The 19,287-nt window shown below is 46.7% G+C and overlaps 1 protein-coding gene across 2 annotated transcripts in view; it reads left to right on the top strand.

The window, feature by feature from the left end:
• Positions 1 to 19,287, top strand: part of AGBL4 (AGBL carboxypeptidase 4) — a 1,479,620-nt gene that overhangs the window by 1,416,555 nt on the left and 43,778 nt on the right. For both annotated transcript variants that reach the window (XM_043574931.1, XM_043574930.1), the window contains exon 11: positions 1,838 to 2,000. In XM_043574931.1, the coding sequence (XP_043430866.1) occupies positions 1,838 to 2,000 (163 nt within the window). The remainder of the gene's footprint in view (positions 1 to 1,837; positions 2,001 to 19,287) is intronic.

Raw genomic sequence — 19,287 nt, 5'->3', positions numbered from 1 at the left:
GAAGGCTTGCCTGCCCATTACTCCAGGCCTGGACATTAGTGGAGATGATGAATTTCTCCATGAGGTAAGATGCTTTGAATCTCAGAAGTTCTGAATGCCAGACCCAGAAGGAACTGGACCAGTCTCCTCTTTGCACCCAAGAGATACCCAGGTGGCTCCCCATTTACATCTCTGGGGTAGAAACCACCACGCTTGTTTCTGTAGGAATCCATAGGATGGCTAGCCCCAGGCTTTTTGAAACCACTCCAATTTCAGAGCAGGCTGTGGTCTCCTGGATCCACATTCCCTGGGAGGCTGGGCCACAGGCCTCAGAGACCCTCACAGGGGTGAGGTTTCCAGGGCAAACAAAAGGGGCTCAGTCTAGGAGCTTTATTTCTGGCCTTGGCTGATGGTGTTCCTGCACTGCAGCCATCTTAAGAGCTCAAGACGAGGGTCAAAGTAATCTGTCCTCACCCGTCCCTGTCTCTTCTCTGATCCTCAGTACCCACGTTAAAATGATTTCACTGCATGGACTTCAAGAGTCCTTTCAGACATGATGTTCTAATTTTCTGGTCCCTTGCTTTATCTCAGAATTCACGCACGCACACACATGCACACGTATCATGTACACACGCACGTGCATGCACACATAGTTTCTCTTCCTTTAAATGTGTCTTTAAATCTCTGCCTTGTCTTGCTGTTTTCTTTCTCCCTCTTTTCCTTCTTCTCTTATACTCTGCTGAACAAGACACACATTCTCTTATTAAAACCACAGTCTCTTTGGGGCGCCTGGGTGGCGCAGTCGGTTAAGTGTCCGACTTCAGCCAGGTCACGATCTCGCGGTCCGTGAGTTCGAGCCCCGCGTCAGGCTCTGGGCTGATGGCTCAGAGCCTGGAGCCTGTTTCCAATTCTGTGTCTCCCTCTCTCTCTGCCCCTCCCCCGTTCATGCTCTGTCTCTCTCTGTCCCAAAAATAAATAAACGTTGAAAAAAAAATTTAAAAAAAAAAAAAAAGCAAAACCACAGTCTCTTTATTTCCTTAGATCTCCGTGGGTTAGCAGGGAATGTCCTTTAACCTCAGATGAATTACTTCACAGTTCTGTGAAAGAGATGGTATTATCACCTCCACTTTACAGATGAGAAAACTGAGGCTAAACCAAATAAGGCAAGTTGCCCAACATCTCGCCTGTCTTTGAACAGAGGACTTGAGATGTTGACCCGCTGGCTCTGTCCTCTCTCTGTCCACCTCCATCGGTGAAGCTGACACTCTTGTGGAGAAACAGCCATGATCCCTACCCTCTGGTGATATCCAGCTGGAGTTCGGCTGCCCCCAGCGGAGGGAGCCATTGTGAAGGAGTGTCAGCGCTTCTGGAGTTACTTACTCCTCGGTTCAACTCTGTGCTGTATCACTTGCTTGCTCCATCTCTGTGAGCTTCATTTTCGCACCCAGAGGGGCAAAATTGCAACACCTATGTCAAGGGGTTATTCTGAAGTGTAAATGAGATGCCATGTAGGAAGCAACATTACAAAGTTGCAAGCATTGCCCACATTTTCATTTTGATTATCATCACAATATAATTGCTTATTGTTCTCTGTCTACGTTTCCTTGCTCCATCTGTCCCCATTCAAATTCCCACAAATATTTGTTAAATGGCAGTTACTATCCAAAGAACTCTGCTGGATGCTTTCATTTAATTCTGTTTGTTTATGTAATCAGTCCCCATAATAACTCTGTGATGTGTGGTTAATATCCACTTTTCAGATGAGGAGGCTGAGACCCAAAGGTGTAGTAAGACCCAAGATCCGATAGCCAGCAGGTGCCTGGCCCTGATTCTCTCCTCCCTACTTTGTCTTTCCCAGTCCAGCACATCCTTTAACCGGGATGCTGTGAAAGCAGGAACTGGCCGTCGCTTCCTTGGTGGGCTACTGGACCATACTTCCTATTGCTACACCCTCGAGGTCTCCTTCTACAGCTACATCATCGGGGGTACTACAGCTGCTGTGCCCTACACTGAAGAAGCCTGTATCCTTGGCAGGTTCCCCCCACCCCCACCCCAGGCCTGGGCCAGCCCGCATCTAGCCACGAGTATCCAGGTCTGGCAACATTTAATGGGCAGGCAGGAATCCGACATTCAGCTTAGGTGAGGGCTGAGGCTCTGGGGTGAGAATGGAGGCTGGTTATGCTGGTGGCATCTTTGGATTGTCCTGTTTGCCCCTTGCCCTTCTAATGGACACACCCCATCCCAACTGGCTCCGAGACGGCCTTCTGCTGCTCCCATCTCTATCTCCCCTCCACACCCTCACGAGGGAGTACGTCTTCTACCATCTAAGGTATGTAAGCACATGGGCTGGAGAATGACCATCCCCCTGGTTGCTGAAGAAGACCTGGGTGGTCTGGACTCCTTCTAACCCTGAACATGTAAAACTATATCTTGTCTTTTCACCTTCCACCTTTTTACGCTTGTGTCATCTTTTTCTTCTCTCTGTTCACCCATTTTCCTCCCCTTGTCCTCTCTCCTCTAGCTCCCCCTCCACTCCTGTCCTGTGTTTTTCTCTCCCTGCTTCTTATGTCCCCTCCCTCCTGGATTCTCTCTTCTCCCCACCCTCCTCTCCTCTTCTTCTCTCCCCATGCCTCCCCTGTGTCTTCCCTGCCTCCCTTCCCATCCTCTGCACATCTTTCTCTCTGCTTTGACATTCCCCAATTTGCTTTTCCTCTTGGCTTCCTCTTACAATTTCTCCAAAATCCCCCACGCTTGTCATAATGAAACTATTAGAGGTTACTTTCTAGCTTCCTTGAATTTCTAGGGATTATTTAGTCATTCTAGTTCCCTGGGTATTGATTTTAATGTCAAGGTCCATACATAAGGATTGTGACAGATTGTGACAGTTTTTGCTTCCCTTTATCCTTTTGTTTTTGGATCGACCCATTTCTCCTTTCCTAACACTTAGTTTTCTTAGAGAAAGCATTATAGTTGATGGAACAAAATGGAAAGGGATGATATTAACTCTATATATGTATAATTTCTCTCTCCCTAGAAGTAGAAGTGTTCCTTTTAGCCCTTGTTCAACCCTTGATGAGTGTTCATGGAGTTCCTGCCATATTTTGTTCAGAAAAGCATCCTTTCTGGTCGGGGCATGACTCAGGACTAGTCCACCCAGTCAGTTGCGGCCTGGTGGCCCTGGGGGGTCCAGTTACCTTGCTGAGAACATGGGAGGCAGGGCGATGGCCCCTGACCAAAGGGTGAGAAGCAGGTAGGCCAGGTGTTAGAGCAGTGTTCTGGATCCAGTGGAACACTGGAGAGATCATAAGAACTGAAAGTCCCTTCCCTGCAGTCACCAAGATTGAGACAGTCACCTTGAAATCTGCTTTGATAACTACTTGGCCTAGCAAGGCCAAGGGAGTAGGCTCTGCTGTGAGACAGAGGATCCTGGCCACTTCTATGTGTCACGTTGCCCCTCCCCACACACACACTTGGTGTGTGCCCATGACTTCTCCAGGACCTGTAGAAGGTCCTGTAATACATGTATAGGTGGCGTTCCACACCATACTTGCTTTGTTCTCCCGGGATGTTGTGGCAAAGGAGATCGAGAGGGTTGCCTGGAAGAAGTATCTGAGCATGTGTACCAAAGGGATTCCACATACTTGTTCCCAGTGAGCCGTAGGTCCCTCCAGAGGAGACCTGCACTTAGTCTGCTATTGATCTCTGATGTCAGAGGTGCTTTCTTAGCACCTCGCCTGCTTTTGTGTTGAAAGAAAATGTGTTTCTTAGTAGAATGCCCCTCCCTTGCCCCAGGCCCAGGTTTTCTCTTCAACACCCAGTCCTTGTGCATCAAAGTAAACACACTGTCAGTACGTGCCAGGAATCATACTAGGCAACCAGGGTAAAATACTAACCAAAAGGCATGGTCCCTGGCTCACAGAGCTTTTGGGGAGACAGAAAAGGAAAGAGGCAATTATAATAGAGCATGGTGAGTCTTGTAGTGGAGGGATTCCAGAGAGCCATGGGGAACTTCCCTTAACAAGTACATATGAGTGTCTGTCAGAAGCTAGGGTAAGTTCTAGGCATGGTGGATGTAGCAGTGAACATATTAATGACAAATATGTCTTTGTATGGGAGTAAAAGGAGACCCAAGCACAATTTGGGGAGGTCAAGGAAGGCTTCCCAATAGAAGTGACATCTAAGCTGAGTTTTTAAGGTTGAGTAGAAATTAGCCAGACTGGACTGGGGTCTGTTGGAGGGAGGACATGACAGATAGAGGGGAGGAAGGAAGGTGTGCAGGAGGAAGAAGGTGGTCCAGGATGGCTGTAGGACTTCAGATATAAGAGATGACACTGAAGTGGCAGACTGTGAGGAATTTGAACTTGAATATGAAGGCAATGGAGAACGATAGAAGGGTTTCACACCACGGTGGAAACCCACTCTGACTACAGTGGGAAGAATAGATTGGAAGGGGCCAAGACTTTGGGCAAGGACACACATAGGAGGCTGTTCTGACAATCCAGGTGGGAGATGATTCTGGCCTAAACCTGGGTGCTTCCAGGGAGTATGTAGAATGGGGAACCACATACATGTAGATTTGGTAAGTGATTGGATGGGGGTGTCAGTGAGGAGCAGGAGCTAGTGACTGGGAGGAGTTCGGAGTGGACAGTGAGGTGGTGCATGAGCCAAGTGGACCAAATGCCATCAGAGCCACCCTGCCTTGTCCCGTCACCTGGGTACAAGAAGAGGACCCAGGAGTTGCACCAGGGAAGCCAGACCAGCTCACCACCTAAGAGCGATTTAACCTGGTTCTTGTTTGAAATGTGTGTCTCCTCTCATATGAGAGGGAGACTTCAGGCTGACGGAGTTTGATCTTCGCTGGCTGCTGGCTCCACGTCCTGATCAGAAAGAGAAATTACACAGTCTGATGGCAATGGCAATATGGTCTGGGAGGAAGTGTCCTCCAGACTGAGAGTCAGGAGACCTGGATTCTGATGACAGCACCAGCGCCATCTCAAAGAGTGTCCTTCAGCAAGTCCTCACCTCCCCAAGGTGAGCCCATCACCTTCACAGAGGGACTACAAACCTTTGCTTTCCTAATCCCCTTTATGGGAATTAAATAGAGACAGTCATGAAGAAGTGTGGTTATTAAGCAAAGAGCAGACTTTCAATTGAAACAAATCTGGGTTTGAATCCTGGCTCAGCCACTTGCTAGATGTGTCACCTTGGTCCAGTTTCGTCACCTGACTGGGCCTCAGTGTCCTCCTCTGTAACAGGAGAACATAACACTTAACCTCACTGAGCTGCAAGGAGTTAAAATGAAATAATGTATATGAGCATGCACTGTCAGCTCTAAATATTAAGTGACTGTTGGTTAAAACATCATAAAGCTTACGTGACTGTGAATGGGGACCTGCATTTATGTTAAGAAGGGGTTGTTAGAACAAGAGAGCTGTGGCTGTGTTGGTAGGGTTCATGGGGCAAAGTCTCAGTGGAGTCACCACAGTTGACAGCCCCGACCTCACAACACCAACGGTTCACAGAGTAGCAGTTGTGTAGTTCCCATGGCAGGGTTTTTATGTCTGCTATCTAGAACAGCCCTTGTCAGCATCAGGGTACGTGGAGGACACCTTAGTTATCCGGGGCATGCTGGATGAGAGAATAAGACCAGAGAAGACTATGGGAGGCCTGAGGGGTATTTCACTCAGGCCAGCAATAGTGTCTGCCTCTCCACCCACCAGAACATATGTATTTGTCAGTTTAATCTTTCTCCCTGGAAAAGCACCAGCTAAACTTTATCAGGGTGTTGTTCTCTGACTTTCCTCCTCCACTCCATCAGAGAAATACAACAATGGATGCAGTCACCGATCCTTCCCTAGCCATGTGACGTTGGACTGTTACCTCACAGTCTGAGCCAATTACCCACTTGTAAAATGAAAATAGTAATGATACTCATGCTGCAGGATTCATGGGAAAGTGAGATGATGCATTGTGTCTCCAACCCACAGGCAATGCTGGCACATGATAGGTACTCAACAGATGTTCCTCCTGCCCCCATTTTTCTCCCCTCCCCTCACCATGAAGACTGCATGGCTTTCCTTTTATTGGGTGAGGCTTTAACCTGATGATCTGGCTCTGAAGTCAGCATCCGGGGTTTGAATTTTGACTCCATCACCATTACTAGGTAACCTTGAGCACGTCCTGACCATCTCTTAGCCTCATTGTCCAGTAAGTACTTCCACCTGTCAGAGGCATGTCAGAGGCATGGACTTGATCTCTACTGTGGTCCCATCCAGCTATGATGTTCTAAGATTTTTCTGATTCTGAAATCTAAAATCTAAAATTTTATAATTCCATGCTTAGATGAGTTTATAAAATTAACAATCCACAATTCTGTGGTTGGAAGAGTCTTAATATGGAGTGATTCCATGAGTGTAAGAGTTCAATCTAATAAGGAAAATCAATACAAAAGTGTCCTAGACAGCCAATCAGGCTAAGCCCATAGCTACTTTCATTCTTTTAGTTAAGGGTTCTTAACTGAGGGTCTTATGGATGGGCTTCAAGAAGAGCCTATGAACTATTTATGGTTTATGTAAACTGTGAGTAAAGACGCATAGGTCATTTTCTGGAAGGAAGACTCATAACTTTTGTTTACGTTTATTTATTTTGAGAGAGAGAGCATGAGTAGGGGAGAGACAGAGAGAGAAGGAGAGAGAGAATCCCAAACAGTCTCCATACTCAGCAAGGACTCTGACGTGAGGCTCAAACCCACAAACTGTGAGATCATGACCTGGGCTGAAATCAAGAGATGCTCAGCCAACTGAGCCACCCAGGTGCCCCAAAAGACACATAGCTTTTAACAGAATCTAAAAGGGGAACATCCCAGAGGCTTCTGCCCTGACCGATGGTCTCTGTTCCCGTCTCTGGTGTCAGAGTCTTAGGTGTCAGTTCTGCTTTGCATCATTCTAGCTGAGGGCCCTAACCCAGTTATGTAACCACTCTGAACCTCAGCTTCTTCATCTGTAAAGTGAGGATATTACTTGCTTCACAGGGTTGTTTTGAGAGTTACGTGGAAGAATGCAGACAAATTAACAAAAAAAGTTCCGTGCCATTAAATATTAGTTCCCTTTCCTTTCCTTCATGTGGTTTGTTGTTTGTGTTGTTGTGAAATGATAAATTCCTGAGAATTTTGTACCATTCTTCAACAAACCCTATTTACAATTTACTGGCCTGCCAGATAATAAATATGCTCTGTTGAAACGATTTACCAAAAAAAAAAAAAAAAAAAAAAGAAGCAGCAGAAACAGTTGAAGAAGAGGAAGAAAGAGAGAGAGAAAAGCTAAACTGGAATCATAAAATAACCCAGAGCTCCTCTGGCCTTTGTTTATGGTTTGGCTACAAGCTAAAGAAATAGCTCTTTGACATAATGGATGAGGAAAACACTGGGAACAGAGACCTTGGGTCCTGAGTAGACTGGTTTCCACACAGGCTTATAAGCTGTGGGCACCTTGAAATCAGAAAATGCTGGCTCTGGGAGAAGAACATGGCTGGTATGGCCCAGAGAAGATGCAGAGATATAGAATTCAGTTAATTGGCTTGATCTGAATTCAGAGCCTACTATGAGCCTTGCACTGGGTCCTCTGAAATATGCATCAGACATTAAAGATATCATTTATTTACTTGTCCATCAAACAGCACTCATTGGACACTAGAAATAGATGGATAAGGCCCAGGCACTGCCTTCAAGGAGGAGACAGTTTGGAAGGAGGGGAAAAGGTAGAGACAGCAGTATCAGAGGATAAATGCTCTGGCAGAGGAGAGTTCTGCTGGTCAGGGAAGCACATGGGAGTCACCTAACCCTTTGGGAGTGTAAGGGAGGCAGAAGGAAGAAAGAAAAACTAAGTCTCAAACCTCCAGGACAAAAGGCACGCAGGTAGGAGAAGGGGTGGGGGGAACCTTCCTGCAGAGGTAGGCGTACAGGGGATGAGCCTAATGCCAGAGAGAGGATGTGTGTCCAGGGTATTGGAGGGTAGTTGAGGCTGTGCCAGAAGCAGCAGGTGATAAAGAAACATAGGCAGACCCATATGGTGAAGATGGGAACTATATAACAGGTACATTGAATAAGCAGTGCCCACAGGGTGCTATTATAAAGTTTTTTTTTGTTCCCCCGTTGACCCTACAGATAGATGTACATAAATTATAGATCTAGATCTAGATGCGTAAAAACTCTGGCAGGCCCCATGACTTTCTAATAAGTCTCAGGAAATTAAAAGTTTTCTGATTAACTCTGGTCACAAAAAAGTCTCAGTTCAGCAATGACCAGATCTGATCCAGTCAAAGCCATAAAAGCTCTTCAAAGTAAAAACCACCCCATCCTCTAGCTCAGGCTTGTCTCAAATAAGCTCAAGGTGACTTGTGTTTCTCCAGCTTGCCTTGCAGCCCTTTCCCCCATCTGGCTAACCCCAGATGTTCAGCCCTCCAAGGTTGAGCGGGATGAAGGAGAGGAAGAAAGGAACAGGAAAGGTCTTGGGTGATGGGTACTTTTGTGAGATGGCATTAGCAAGCCCTCGTCAGCTTCTTCAGACATACCTTCCCTTGTGCTGGATATCTGTTGATGTTGGCCAAGTCCCTCTGCTCAGGCCAGTTGTTTATGATCCTTCTTCAGTCCCTGATGATCTGGTGGTTACTTCTGTTGGGTCACTATACCCCTCCAGTAGCCCTCTTGTCTGAAGGTGAGCTAAAGAGTGCAAAAGTGGCTTTCTGGTTTCCCTTTGCAAGTCCTGCCTGGTGATTTCATGCCTTACATTGAAATGTAGTAGCTATAGACTTGAGATCTTCGCTAAAACTGAGCACTAAGACTAAAAACACAAAGATACTTCCATTTTAGCAACATGTTATGATATCTAACAGGTAGGATTGAGTATTTTTGGTGATTGCTTGGTAAAGGAAGAAGTCAAGGAAGATACCCAATTTTCTTGACTTGAACAACATGGTGGATGGTGGGGCCAATCACTTAAATTGGAGGAAAGGATTGAGGAGGGGGATATTTTGGGCTCTGGGATGTACTGAGTGTAGGAGGCTCATGTGATATACAAATGGAGAAGCTTATTAGGCAGATGGCTATATGACCCTGAAGTTCTGGAGAGAGGCCTGAGCTTTGGGCAGGGTCATAATAGATTTTTCTATAAGGTACTGTAGAGTCATAATGAAGGGAGGAATTTTTCTTGGTGTGCACAGTCAAGGTAGACTCCCCCTTGATGAGTTGGAGAAAAGAATGCTGAACTGGGAGTCAGGATTCCCATTCTAGTGTGGCCTTTTGCCCCTTGTGTCCCTCATAAAGCTGTGTGACCTTGGTTAAATCACTTCATCTCTCTGGCTTAAAGTCTGATACTAGGTAGAATCTCAGGGAATGCCAATGAATGAATGGATGGATGGATGGATGGATGAATGAATGAGTCAATTAATTAATTAATGCAATGGAAGCAACCTCACCAGCATCGGGTAGCTGGCTCAGTAATAGGACAATGGGTGATGTGATCTGTGTTGCTCAGAGGAATTATCAGAAAAGAAGTGTGTATTAGAGCTGTTGGAGGGAGGGTGCTGGGGGGGGGGGGTTGGTATGGGTACTGCCTGGGTTTTCTTTCTTGGTACGAAGGCTTCACTTTTTAGACAGAAGAGTAAGCAGCAGTCAGGTCTGACCTGTTGGTTCGCATGTATAAATACCTAGGTACTTCCCAGTCCCTGATTGTCATGCCCAGGATCAAGCCTTTGTTAAAATTCATAAGCAAAAAATGCTTCAATCAGAGAGCTTTGGGAACAGAAAACAACACTGAACTCAGGCCTGTGAGTTTCTTTTTCTCCCCCATGCAGATGTAGACTAGAATTTGATCTTTAAACATGAATGCTTGCTGAATGACTGGCTGAATGAATGACTGGCTAATAGTAGCAGTAGTCATGATAAAAATAATAATATTGCGATGTTCATCATGGGACGGGTCAGGATCCCTGTACTGGAGGATTGTGCTGGTTTGGAAAGATATGTTCCCCATTCTGGGTTCAAGTTTTCTTATCTTTAGATTAGAAGATGAAATTATAGGATTTCTCAATCGATCGATCGATTGATCGATAGACAGACAGAAACAGAAAGAATCATTTCATTTTTTGCCTTTGAGATAAGCACTTCCATTTTATAGTAGGGAAACTAAAGTCCAGAGAAGTCAAATAACATGCCCAAGGTTGTTCTCTCAATCCTGCCTGGTAGGCTTTGTCTCACCTTCCTCCCTGCTCTGCACTTGGCCCAGATTCCCTCCCATTTCCTGTAGGACAAAAGCCCTTTGCTGAACCCCACAGAGGTTGGGACCTACCAGCCAGCCCTGTCCATCTGCTAGCCCTGCTCTCTGTAACCCTCACCCCTGGCCTTGATGTGTCTGTAATTCCTGATCACCCAAATGCCACCCAGGCCCCCACTCTGCAGTGCCTGAGCTGAGCTGCCTTGCCTTTTGTAAGTCTTTCCTTGGCCCTATTGCCTCCCACCTCCATATCAAAGCGTGCCTCCTCTCCAGGGCTAGAAACCAAAATGTCATTACCTTCCCCCATCCTCCCTCATCCCCACAAATGAGGTTTCTAAGGGTTTTATCTGCTGTTGTCAAGTTTATAGCCATAATTCGAAATGCTGTTAATATTACTGACAGCAGAGAGCTACAAATTACAAAGTTGTAAAGTTTCTTTATGGTGATAACTGTCAACCTTCACTAACAGCACTGTGAGCCTCCATGGAAACCAAGTTGATGATAAAAAGAGTTGATATTGTTTCAGGATTATGGCTATTAGCTGGCTAGTTCTTAAGTAACTTGAACCTGTTTGTTTATACTCCTAGTCATTTGCATACTTACATACACACTTACTTGTGTTCCCATCCCCCTTGTTTTCACAAATGTGGGGACAGCCCCCAGAGTGGAAGAATTTTACCCAAGATCATTTCACATCAGTTGCAGAGTTGCACATAACTTTGACCAGCTCAAAGGCCAAAGACTGTGTGCCACACTGTAGGTGTTTAACAAATAATTGTTGAATGGACAAATGCCTTGAACACTTGGAGGACTTAGGCAATATTAAGAACAAAGGTATTAATTTCTGCCTTTAGTGTAAAACAAAACAAAAGCAGCTTTGAAAAGTACTGATTCAGGGAAATGAGGTTTTCTGTGTAGTAAAATGGTTGAGGCATCTTAATTGACACTATTAAGCTTGATATTGGTCAACAAGGCAAATGTATCAACCCCCACATCCACCACATACTGTCCTGCCAAAATTGATGTTTACTGGCTGCATTAACAGAAGCAGATGTCAGGAACAAGGAGGTGCTAGACTTTCTTTGTTCTGTTGTGTCATTGGACTCCTGGAACCCTATGTTTTTTTCTGACCACCACTCTATACAGGACATTGAGAAAATAGTGCAAGGCCTCTGAAGGACTGACATGGGAAAGAAAGACAAAACAAGGTTTGCCAACTATTCGGGTTTGCCTATGACCTAGGGGTTTCCTGAGGTAGGGGACTTCCAGTGGTAAAACCAGGAGAGTCCTAAGCAAACCAAGATGGTTGGTTACCCTTCCCAAAGCTATGACTTGTGAAGAACTTGTCAAGGAGTTGGGAATATTTTCTTGGAAAGAAGACATTTAGAGGCCTTGCTTTGGTCAAATTTCTAAAGAGCCATCATGGAGCAGAGGGAGTAGATCCATTCTATGTGGCCCTAGAGGTCAGAACAAGAACCATGGCGGGCTGGGGTGGGGGAGGGGGAGCAGTGTCATCTTGAAGCTCTATGTGGAAGATGGCAGGGCCACACTCACTGAGCATCTACTGTGCACCAGGGTCTGGCTTGGTTTCTGGGGAGGCAGAATCAAGTGGTCATGGCCTCTGCCTAGAGAAGTTCCCAGTGTGATGGTATAGACAGGCAGGAGAGTGACCGCAGTATAGTGCTGTGACAGAGGGGGACACAGGCAGTGGCTAGAAGGAGCATCAATCCCAGCCTCAGTAATGGGAGTAGGTGGAGTGAGGAAGGACTATGCAAGGGCCTCACAGGCTGAGAGAACAGCATGTGCAGAGTCCAGAGTACCAGGAGAGTTGCTTCCCTCCTTTGGACAAATCTAGGCCTTGGGGTGCAAGGTAGGGAGTAAGAGGCAATGAGGCTAGAGAAGGCTGTGGGAACCAGTAGGTGGTTTCAGGGAGAGTGCCATGACACATGGTGGCTTGGGACAACTGGAGATAGACTACAGCACAGACCAATGTCACACCACCTCTCCAAATAACACACCACCCTGCCTTATTCCCATTCTTCTCATCTTTAAAAAGATGTGCTCCCTGGGAACAGCTCTGCATGTAATTAAGGGAATCCCCTTCTTCTGGATTCCCTAGGTAACCGAGAGTTCCAGCTTCCCAGACTACTCCATCTGACCGGAGGTTTTGAGATATCTCCTGGTAGCATCATTGTGTAATGGTCAGTGTTCCCATGGGAGATTCGTGAGCCATGGACTTTGGTAATATGGTCTGTGCCACTGACCTGCTATGTGATCTTGAGCAAGTCACTAGCCTTCCCTGATCCCACTTTCCTATCTGGGAAATTAAGAGTTTGGACCAAGGTCCTCCAACCTCCAGATCTCGTATAAGAACCTACTGAACCCGGATCTACCTCAGTTATTGAACATCTACTATGTACTGGACACAGTCATCCCTAGAGAGCATGGACCATTCTCCACAGGATCACCAACCCTCCTTTTCTTCCAGAAAACCCTGGAACCAGCACTTCAAATCTCACTTCCCAAGCAGCAGGCTGCATGCCCAATGAGACACACTGCCTGTCTGGGGTTTCTTATCCATCAATATTTTCCTCAAGATGATAAATGTCCTGCCAATAAGAGGAGGCAGCTGCCAAGTTTGTCTGAGACAAGGGCCTTTAGCTGGGGTTGTGGCCGTGCTTGGCTTGTTGATGTGTCTCAAGAGGCAGGAGGTAGGAGTCATGGCTGGGAGGATGAAAAACCTGAGGGTCAGGACCTGCTCTCATTATATGCAGATTTTGCCCTGAGTCTGTGGAGAGGCGTGAGGAGACAGAGAATGATTAGATTTCAATTCAAAGCAAAAATATATTCATGGTATTTACGGAGCTCCTACAGAATGCTGAGCCCTGGGTAGACTATCAGGAAGTGAATGGCACTTACCAGTATATAAAGTGCATTCAGAGCCATCATCTTGTTTGATCCTCCACATCCACCCAGAGAGGTGAGTACTATTATCTGTGTTTTATAAACACAGGAGGTACATCTTGACCCTGAATGCCTACTCAAAGAAACAACCAGCCCCCAACTCCCGAAGTATGCAAAGTGAGAGTCAGATGGAGGCAGCCTGTGTCAGGTGATGCAGTCTGTAGGTGGTGGAGCAATGCCCTCCCAGGAGCTTGGATTTCTTTTGATATCAAATCCAAACTTTATTGCCCCTCTAGAGGACACTTTCTTTAAAGAAACCAGTCATGTGGCCGAGGAGCTATAATAGCTGAGTTGTAACAGCTGCCATTATGCAGTAGTAGGATAAAAAGGGACATGGCCTTTAAAGCCAGGCTCACCTGGGTACAGATCTCCACTCTGCTATCTGCTAGTTTTATGACCTTGGGCAAGTGACCTGATCTCTCTGAGACTCACTTTGCCCTTTCATAGTAATGATGATTATGAAACTTACCTCATAGGGTTGTTTCAAGTAGATGGAAACAACAAAATTCTCAGGTGCCTAATAGATTACCTGGAACATGGTAGGCACTCAATAAATGATAGCTTTATTATTACTGTTACCAGTGAAGTACTGAATTGGGTGAAATCTAAGTAATAAATTTCTGGGCCATCAGGAAAAGATGAAATCAGTGTAGACTTGAGTGGGATGGAAACTTCCTTGAAGGGTTCTTAAGATTCTTAAGGGATTCCTAAGATTCTTAAAGAGCAATCCTCTTAAAAGTGTTTGGAGTTCTCAGATACCCCAGTGGAATCAGACTCCATTATCTCTACTCCCGTGCATAATTCAAAACTTCTTACCAGAACATAGTCATTAATGATCAGGCAGGGCTTGGTCTGTAGTCAGGATGTGTGACTGAGGCCAAGACTCAGTCTGGAACAAAGTTAAGTATTTGGTAGTCAGAGACAACATTCGTAAGCCTTCCTTGACACTGGTCTTGAAGCAACATCACAGTCAACAGCTAAGATATTTAGGTTCTCCTCATGGAATATAACAACTGGGAAGCACAGTGATTTTTACTTGTTTAATGTGATGTCAGACCACTAACATTCCATCTCTGTGCCCACTTTGTGAATGGCTGTGTAAATCAAAGGGCATAGTGTGTAACGAATGGTTTTGAAGATTAGTCCGCCTGCACTCATGGAAGGGGTGATTCTTGGTGAGGGGGAGGAGGAGGGGACATGGGAGGAAGCTGGAGGCATGTTGCTCTTCAAGACGGAAATCTGGAATAGGATCAGAGCAGGGGAAGGCAGGAGCAGGTGCTGGGCTAGTGTAGAGGCAGCCAAGGGACACCCAAACCAATTCATTGCCGGTCCCGTGTCCACAGGGTTGTGCATGGGGACCTGGCTGCATTGGAGAAGTGCTGGTAACCCACCAGCCTGATAAGAGGCTGGCCTCTCCTCCCAGCTCTCTGCCTCCTGCTGCCTGCTCTGCGGGACCGCCAGCTGCAGTTCTGCTGCTGTTGCCTGAGGTTGAAGTGCCCTCTCCTGGCCCCCAGGGTGCATGGCTGCCTTTGAGAATCTAGCTTCCTCCTGGCAGAGGACTGGGAGGCCACCAAGTCCTTTGTCTGGGCTGGAATCTGAGCTCTGAGGGGCCTGAGCCACCTTGGTGGGGCAAAGGGGGAGGGGGACATCACCTTCCCTTCTCCCAGGTTTCTCTCCCCGTGAACATCAATCCTCCCTACCCATTTCTTTCTTCTTCCCTCTCATTCTCCATTTTTTTCTTTCTCTTTTTGTCCATGTGTCTATTTCACTCTCATATACATATACACAGACACACACATATCTCCAGTATGCCCTTTCTTCCCTCCTCCCCCTCCGGCCTCTCTTCCTCCCACTCCCACTTTCCCTTTCTCCCTTCCTCTTCCTCCTTAGCTCCCTCCTGTCTTAAGGCAAATAGTGGCAAAAAGTGGAAATATTTTGCACCCAAAGCCACATCTGAGTCCAGTATTCTCCATTCGTAGCATCTTGAGTGGGTGCTCAGTGCTCTGCCCTGTGCAGGGGCTGAACAGGTGGCTGCCCAGGGCCTGCCTCAGAATGCCCTCCCCTTCCAGCCTGCCAACAGCCCCATCGTGCCGGCTGGCCCTTTCTGTTCTTCTCCTTTCTTCTTCAGTCCTCTGTCCTCTCTCTCCTTCCTCTTTCTCCTCTCCTCAAACCTCAGTTCAGATTCAGATTCAAATGCCATTTATTGAGATTTTTAAAAAAACAAGGACTTGACCTTCACCTTGAAGAAACTGTCTTGCAGGGATCACTGTTTCTCTCTTCTGCCTCCTCCATGGCGGCAGGCAGAATGGCTTCTTGATGAAGTGTGTGATCCGGGCCTGTGAACTGAGCTAAGGACAACCAGAGGGTGTGAGAATGTCAAGGAGAGTCTCCCTTCCCAGAGCATCCAAGGTGGAAGGTTTGTGGCAAGGAAAAAGTCATCCCCTGAGGCCCCACATGATATCCTAGTGTATGTGTCCATGGGCTAGCTATTCTAATTTGCTTGCTCATTTATTTACCATTTGTGCTAATTGCCACAAAGGCACATGCCTCAATAAAGCTCCTCAAAGCATTTCCTAGCACTGAACTCTTAAAGAAACATCTCACCCAGGGACCCATGTTGGGAGGAATGACCTTTGTCTGGCCTCTTAAGCATTCCTTCCACATATGCCAGGACCAGCATCATGTGGTTGCTTCTCATATTGTTGCCTGGTGAGAGCCAAAGGCACAATCCCAAAACTGGCTCCAAACCTGCAGCCGTCTGAGGTCTAGCTGGCTGCTACACGAACACAGGTTGCATCTTCTATACCATCCTCAGGGAATATGGTGTCTCTCAGTCCAGCTATATGGAAGCCAGGACAGCTAACTGGTCCAGACTCAGGCAAGGGCCAATACTGTATATATTTGAGCTGGTATGGTTCAGTGGTTAGGAGCCCACATTCTCTGCAATCATGCATGTCTGGTTTCAGATCCTTGCTGTGGCATTTCTAAGCCCTGTGCAACTTTGGGCAAATTCCTTCACCTTTCAGGACCTCAGACTCCTTACCTGGAGAATAGAGATAATGGTACAAACTTCCCAGGGTTTGTGTGAGGTTAAATGAGAACATATGTAAGTACTTAACACCCTGACTGGCTCCTAGTAAGGGATACTATTTTCACACATTACAATTCTGTATGATCACTTCTTGGCCATCCCAGTAGGTCAGGGGCCTGCTGAGTAGGTAGCTGGGGGGTTAGCTGGTTGGAGATCAGACTTCCTGTCTAGATGGAGAATCATCCACACCATCTGTAAAACCATAGTCTAGTTTTAAAACAAAGGGGATTCTTCGTTTGATTTCTCTCACAAGGAAACTGTGACTTGAGTCTGCCCCTACTTATTTGTAGTAAGGGCAGGCTGGAAAATCCCAAACTCACTTCCCTTTGCCTAAGTGTTTTAGTAATATGTGCCAGTGGATGTCTCTGGGATTCTGGGAACACACAGCATTTAAAGCATGACGAGATATCCGAGTCTTGGAAAGTTGGAAAGCTCTTAAAAGAAGGAAAATATTTACGGATTGCCTACCATGTGGTAGGCACTGTGCTAAGTGTTCTATTAGCTTATGTAATTCTCACAGCAGCCTTATGAAGGAGCCACCATTCCTGTCTTGGAAGTGAGAAAATGTTGCTCAAGATGTTAACTTACCCAGGGTCACACAACCTGTGAGGGGCAGAGCCAGGCTCCAAACCCAAGCCCTGTAATCTCACAGCCCCTGCTCTGCTTCTGTGTTCTCAGCCAGACTGCTGTGAGATTTTACCTGCCCCGCCTCACCCCACCCCTTCCAGAGGGAAGCAGGGCACCAAGGCCTGGCAGAGCAGACCCCTCCCTCCAAATATGTGGGCTCACACCATCTCTCCTCTGGTCTGGCTCTCTCCCAAGTGACAGTATTCACTTGGCCGAAACTCCTGCATACCTCTCTGCACTAGAGGGTAATTGTTGAGGGAAAGTTACTGGGCTCTGCTGAAAGTCATTTTTAGATTCCGGAGCAGGATGAGGAGGAACAATGACATCACATGTGCATGACTAATTCAAAGCACTTTAATCTTCAAAATGTCAAACTTTATGGTCAGTGGCTATTCCAGAGCGAGCAGTGGCACTGTGAATATTAAAATACCGGGATGGCAGGGCATCGAGACTGGGAGTCTTTGTCAGGGCAAACCATCTCCAAAGGTGACGGCTAGTGCTTGCAGGCCGGCTTTGAAGCACAGTTTGAAACAATGTCATTGTGAGAGGCCACCTATGATTAATATGTTCTAGGTAAGCGCACACATTAGCGGATCTCGATTCTAACCCTGAAATATAAGCATCCTGGTCCCCGGGGTACAGGAAGTAGGGGGAGGAGACTGACGCACAGAGTAAACAGGGGATTTACACAAGGTCATGTAGTCAGCAAGTGCTTCTGCTGATTCCCAAACTCAGGTCTCTCAGCCTCCAAAGCTAGCTCTGTTGCTGTTACAGCAATTGCCTTTTGCCTTCATGGCTTTAAATCAATAGAAACTCATCTATGTTGGATCCGTCAATGATCAGAGACAAATTTGGAAGAAGTAAAGTCCTCCTTCACATACCTTAGGTCTGTGTCAAGAAACAAGGCCTTAGAAAAGGTCCGTTGGGTTCTGGCGTCCTGGGAATCAGGGGAATCCAGACTTCCAGAAACTTCCTGTGTGACCGAGGGACTTCATTTTGCATCTCTGGTCTTTCATTTTCTTATCTATAGAAGTGTTAGGGGGATTCATGCAAAAATATTTATCAAGCACACACTCTGTTCCAGGTCCTGTGCTGGGCATTGGGGATCAAAGATTAATAGACATTGCATCTTTGCTGAAGGGGACAGTTGAACTAAGGAATCTCTATTGTCCTTTCCGGTTACTCATTCTATGAACTGAAATTGCAACCGTAGTACAGATGATGGGTCTTTCTGAGCATTCCTTCTATGTCAGGTCCCATACTGGATGGCTGGGGACCCAGAAATGGATCAAGTGAGGCCCCTGTGTTCCAAGGTACAATCTGATGGAAAAGTTGACGTGCAGATGTTACAATTGCTGAACATTCCAGGCCAAGGCCCAGAGACATGACACAACATGGTGGCTCAGGAGCTGGAAATGTCTAGAGCTTCAAGTGCTGGAAATGACAGTGGACAGAGTATTCTTTCTTGCCCCCTGCTGTAAGGTGTATCTGGGTGACTTGCTTTGGTGAATGTGATACTAACAAAACTGACTTGGATGGAGGTCTTCATTGTGCCTGTACAATTTGGCTTGACATAGGCTATTGCAGTGGTCCTCCAGGAAACAGCACGTCATAGGGAGCCACTGTCACCTCACCCCAGCCCTAGAATGAACACTGGGTACCCACCTGCATCCTGCAGCCAAGGCATCCTGGAGACCTACTTTTTGGCCAAGTTTATCCTAGGGCAGTCAAATCAGCCACATCCATACCCGGGAAAGAAAGAATGAGAAAAACCAGATGTTGTTTGAAAAATAGATAAAATTATTAAGGTAGGGAGTGCTTAACGATGGGGCTGCATGGAGGGTGGGGGCCTTGTTTTATGTACCCTACTGAGGAGTGCACGTGCTAGTCATTCTGACTGAGGGACAGCATGATCAGATTTGCGGGATTCTCCACCCACCGAGAGAGACAGCAATCACAAGATCCACTGGAGCTTGGAGGCCCAATTATGACTTCCTAGCTGAGTTTTCCATCAGGTCTACTATAAGCACCATAGCATCTTCTGTGTTCCCAGCTGAGAAGGAAAGTGTATCCTTCCCTCGGTGCTTGGGGGAGTTGCTGCTACACCAAGATACTGATACCTCAGCCTGTGCACAGCCTCACAAGGCTGGAGTGGCCCAGGCTCTGGGGCCCGTAACCTCAAGCAGAAAGCAGCCCCTCACTTCTCCCTTCGCTGTGCAAACAAATAGCATCTTCTCTGTGAGTCACAGCATGAAGGATCGTGAAGTACTGGCCTAGTGTGAGGGGGTCTAGGCCCTCCCTGTGCTGCCAAGGATGTGCCATCCGCTCTGACCTGTTTCCCTCCCCACAAGGTCTGCC

The sequence above is a fragment of the Prionailurus bengalensis genome, chromosome C1, assembly GCF_016509475.1.
Source record: "Prionailurus bengalensis isolate Pbe53 chromosome C1, Fcat_Pben_1.1_paternal_pri, whole genome shotgun sequence".
Classification (NCBI taxonomy): Eukaryota; Metazoa; Chordata; class Mammalia; order Carnivora; family Felidae; genus Prionailurus; species Prionailurus bengalensis.
This window is presented reverse-complemented; position numbering and strand designations above follow the sequence as displayed.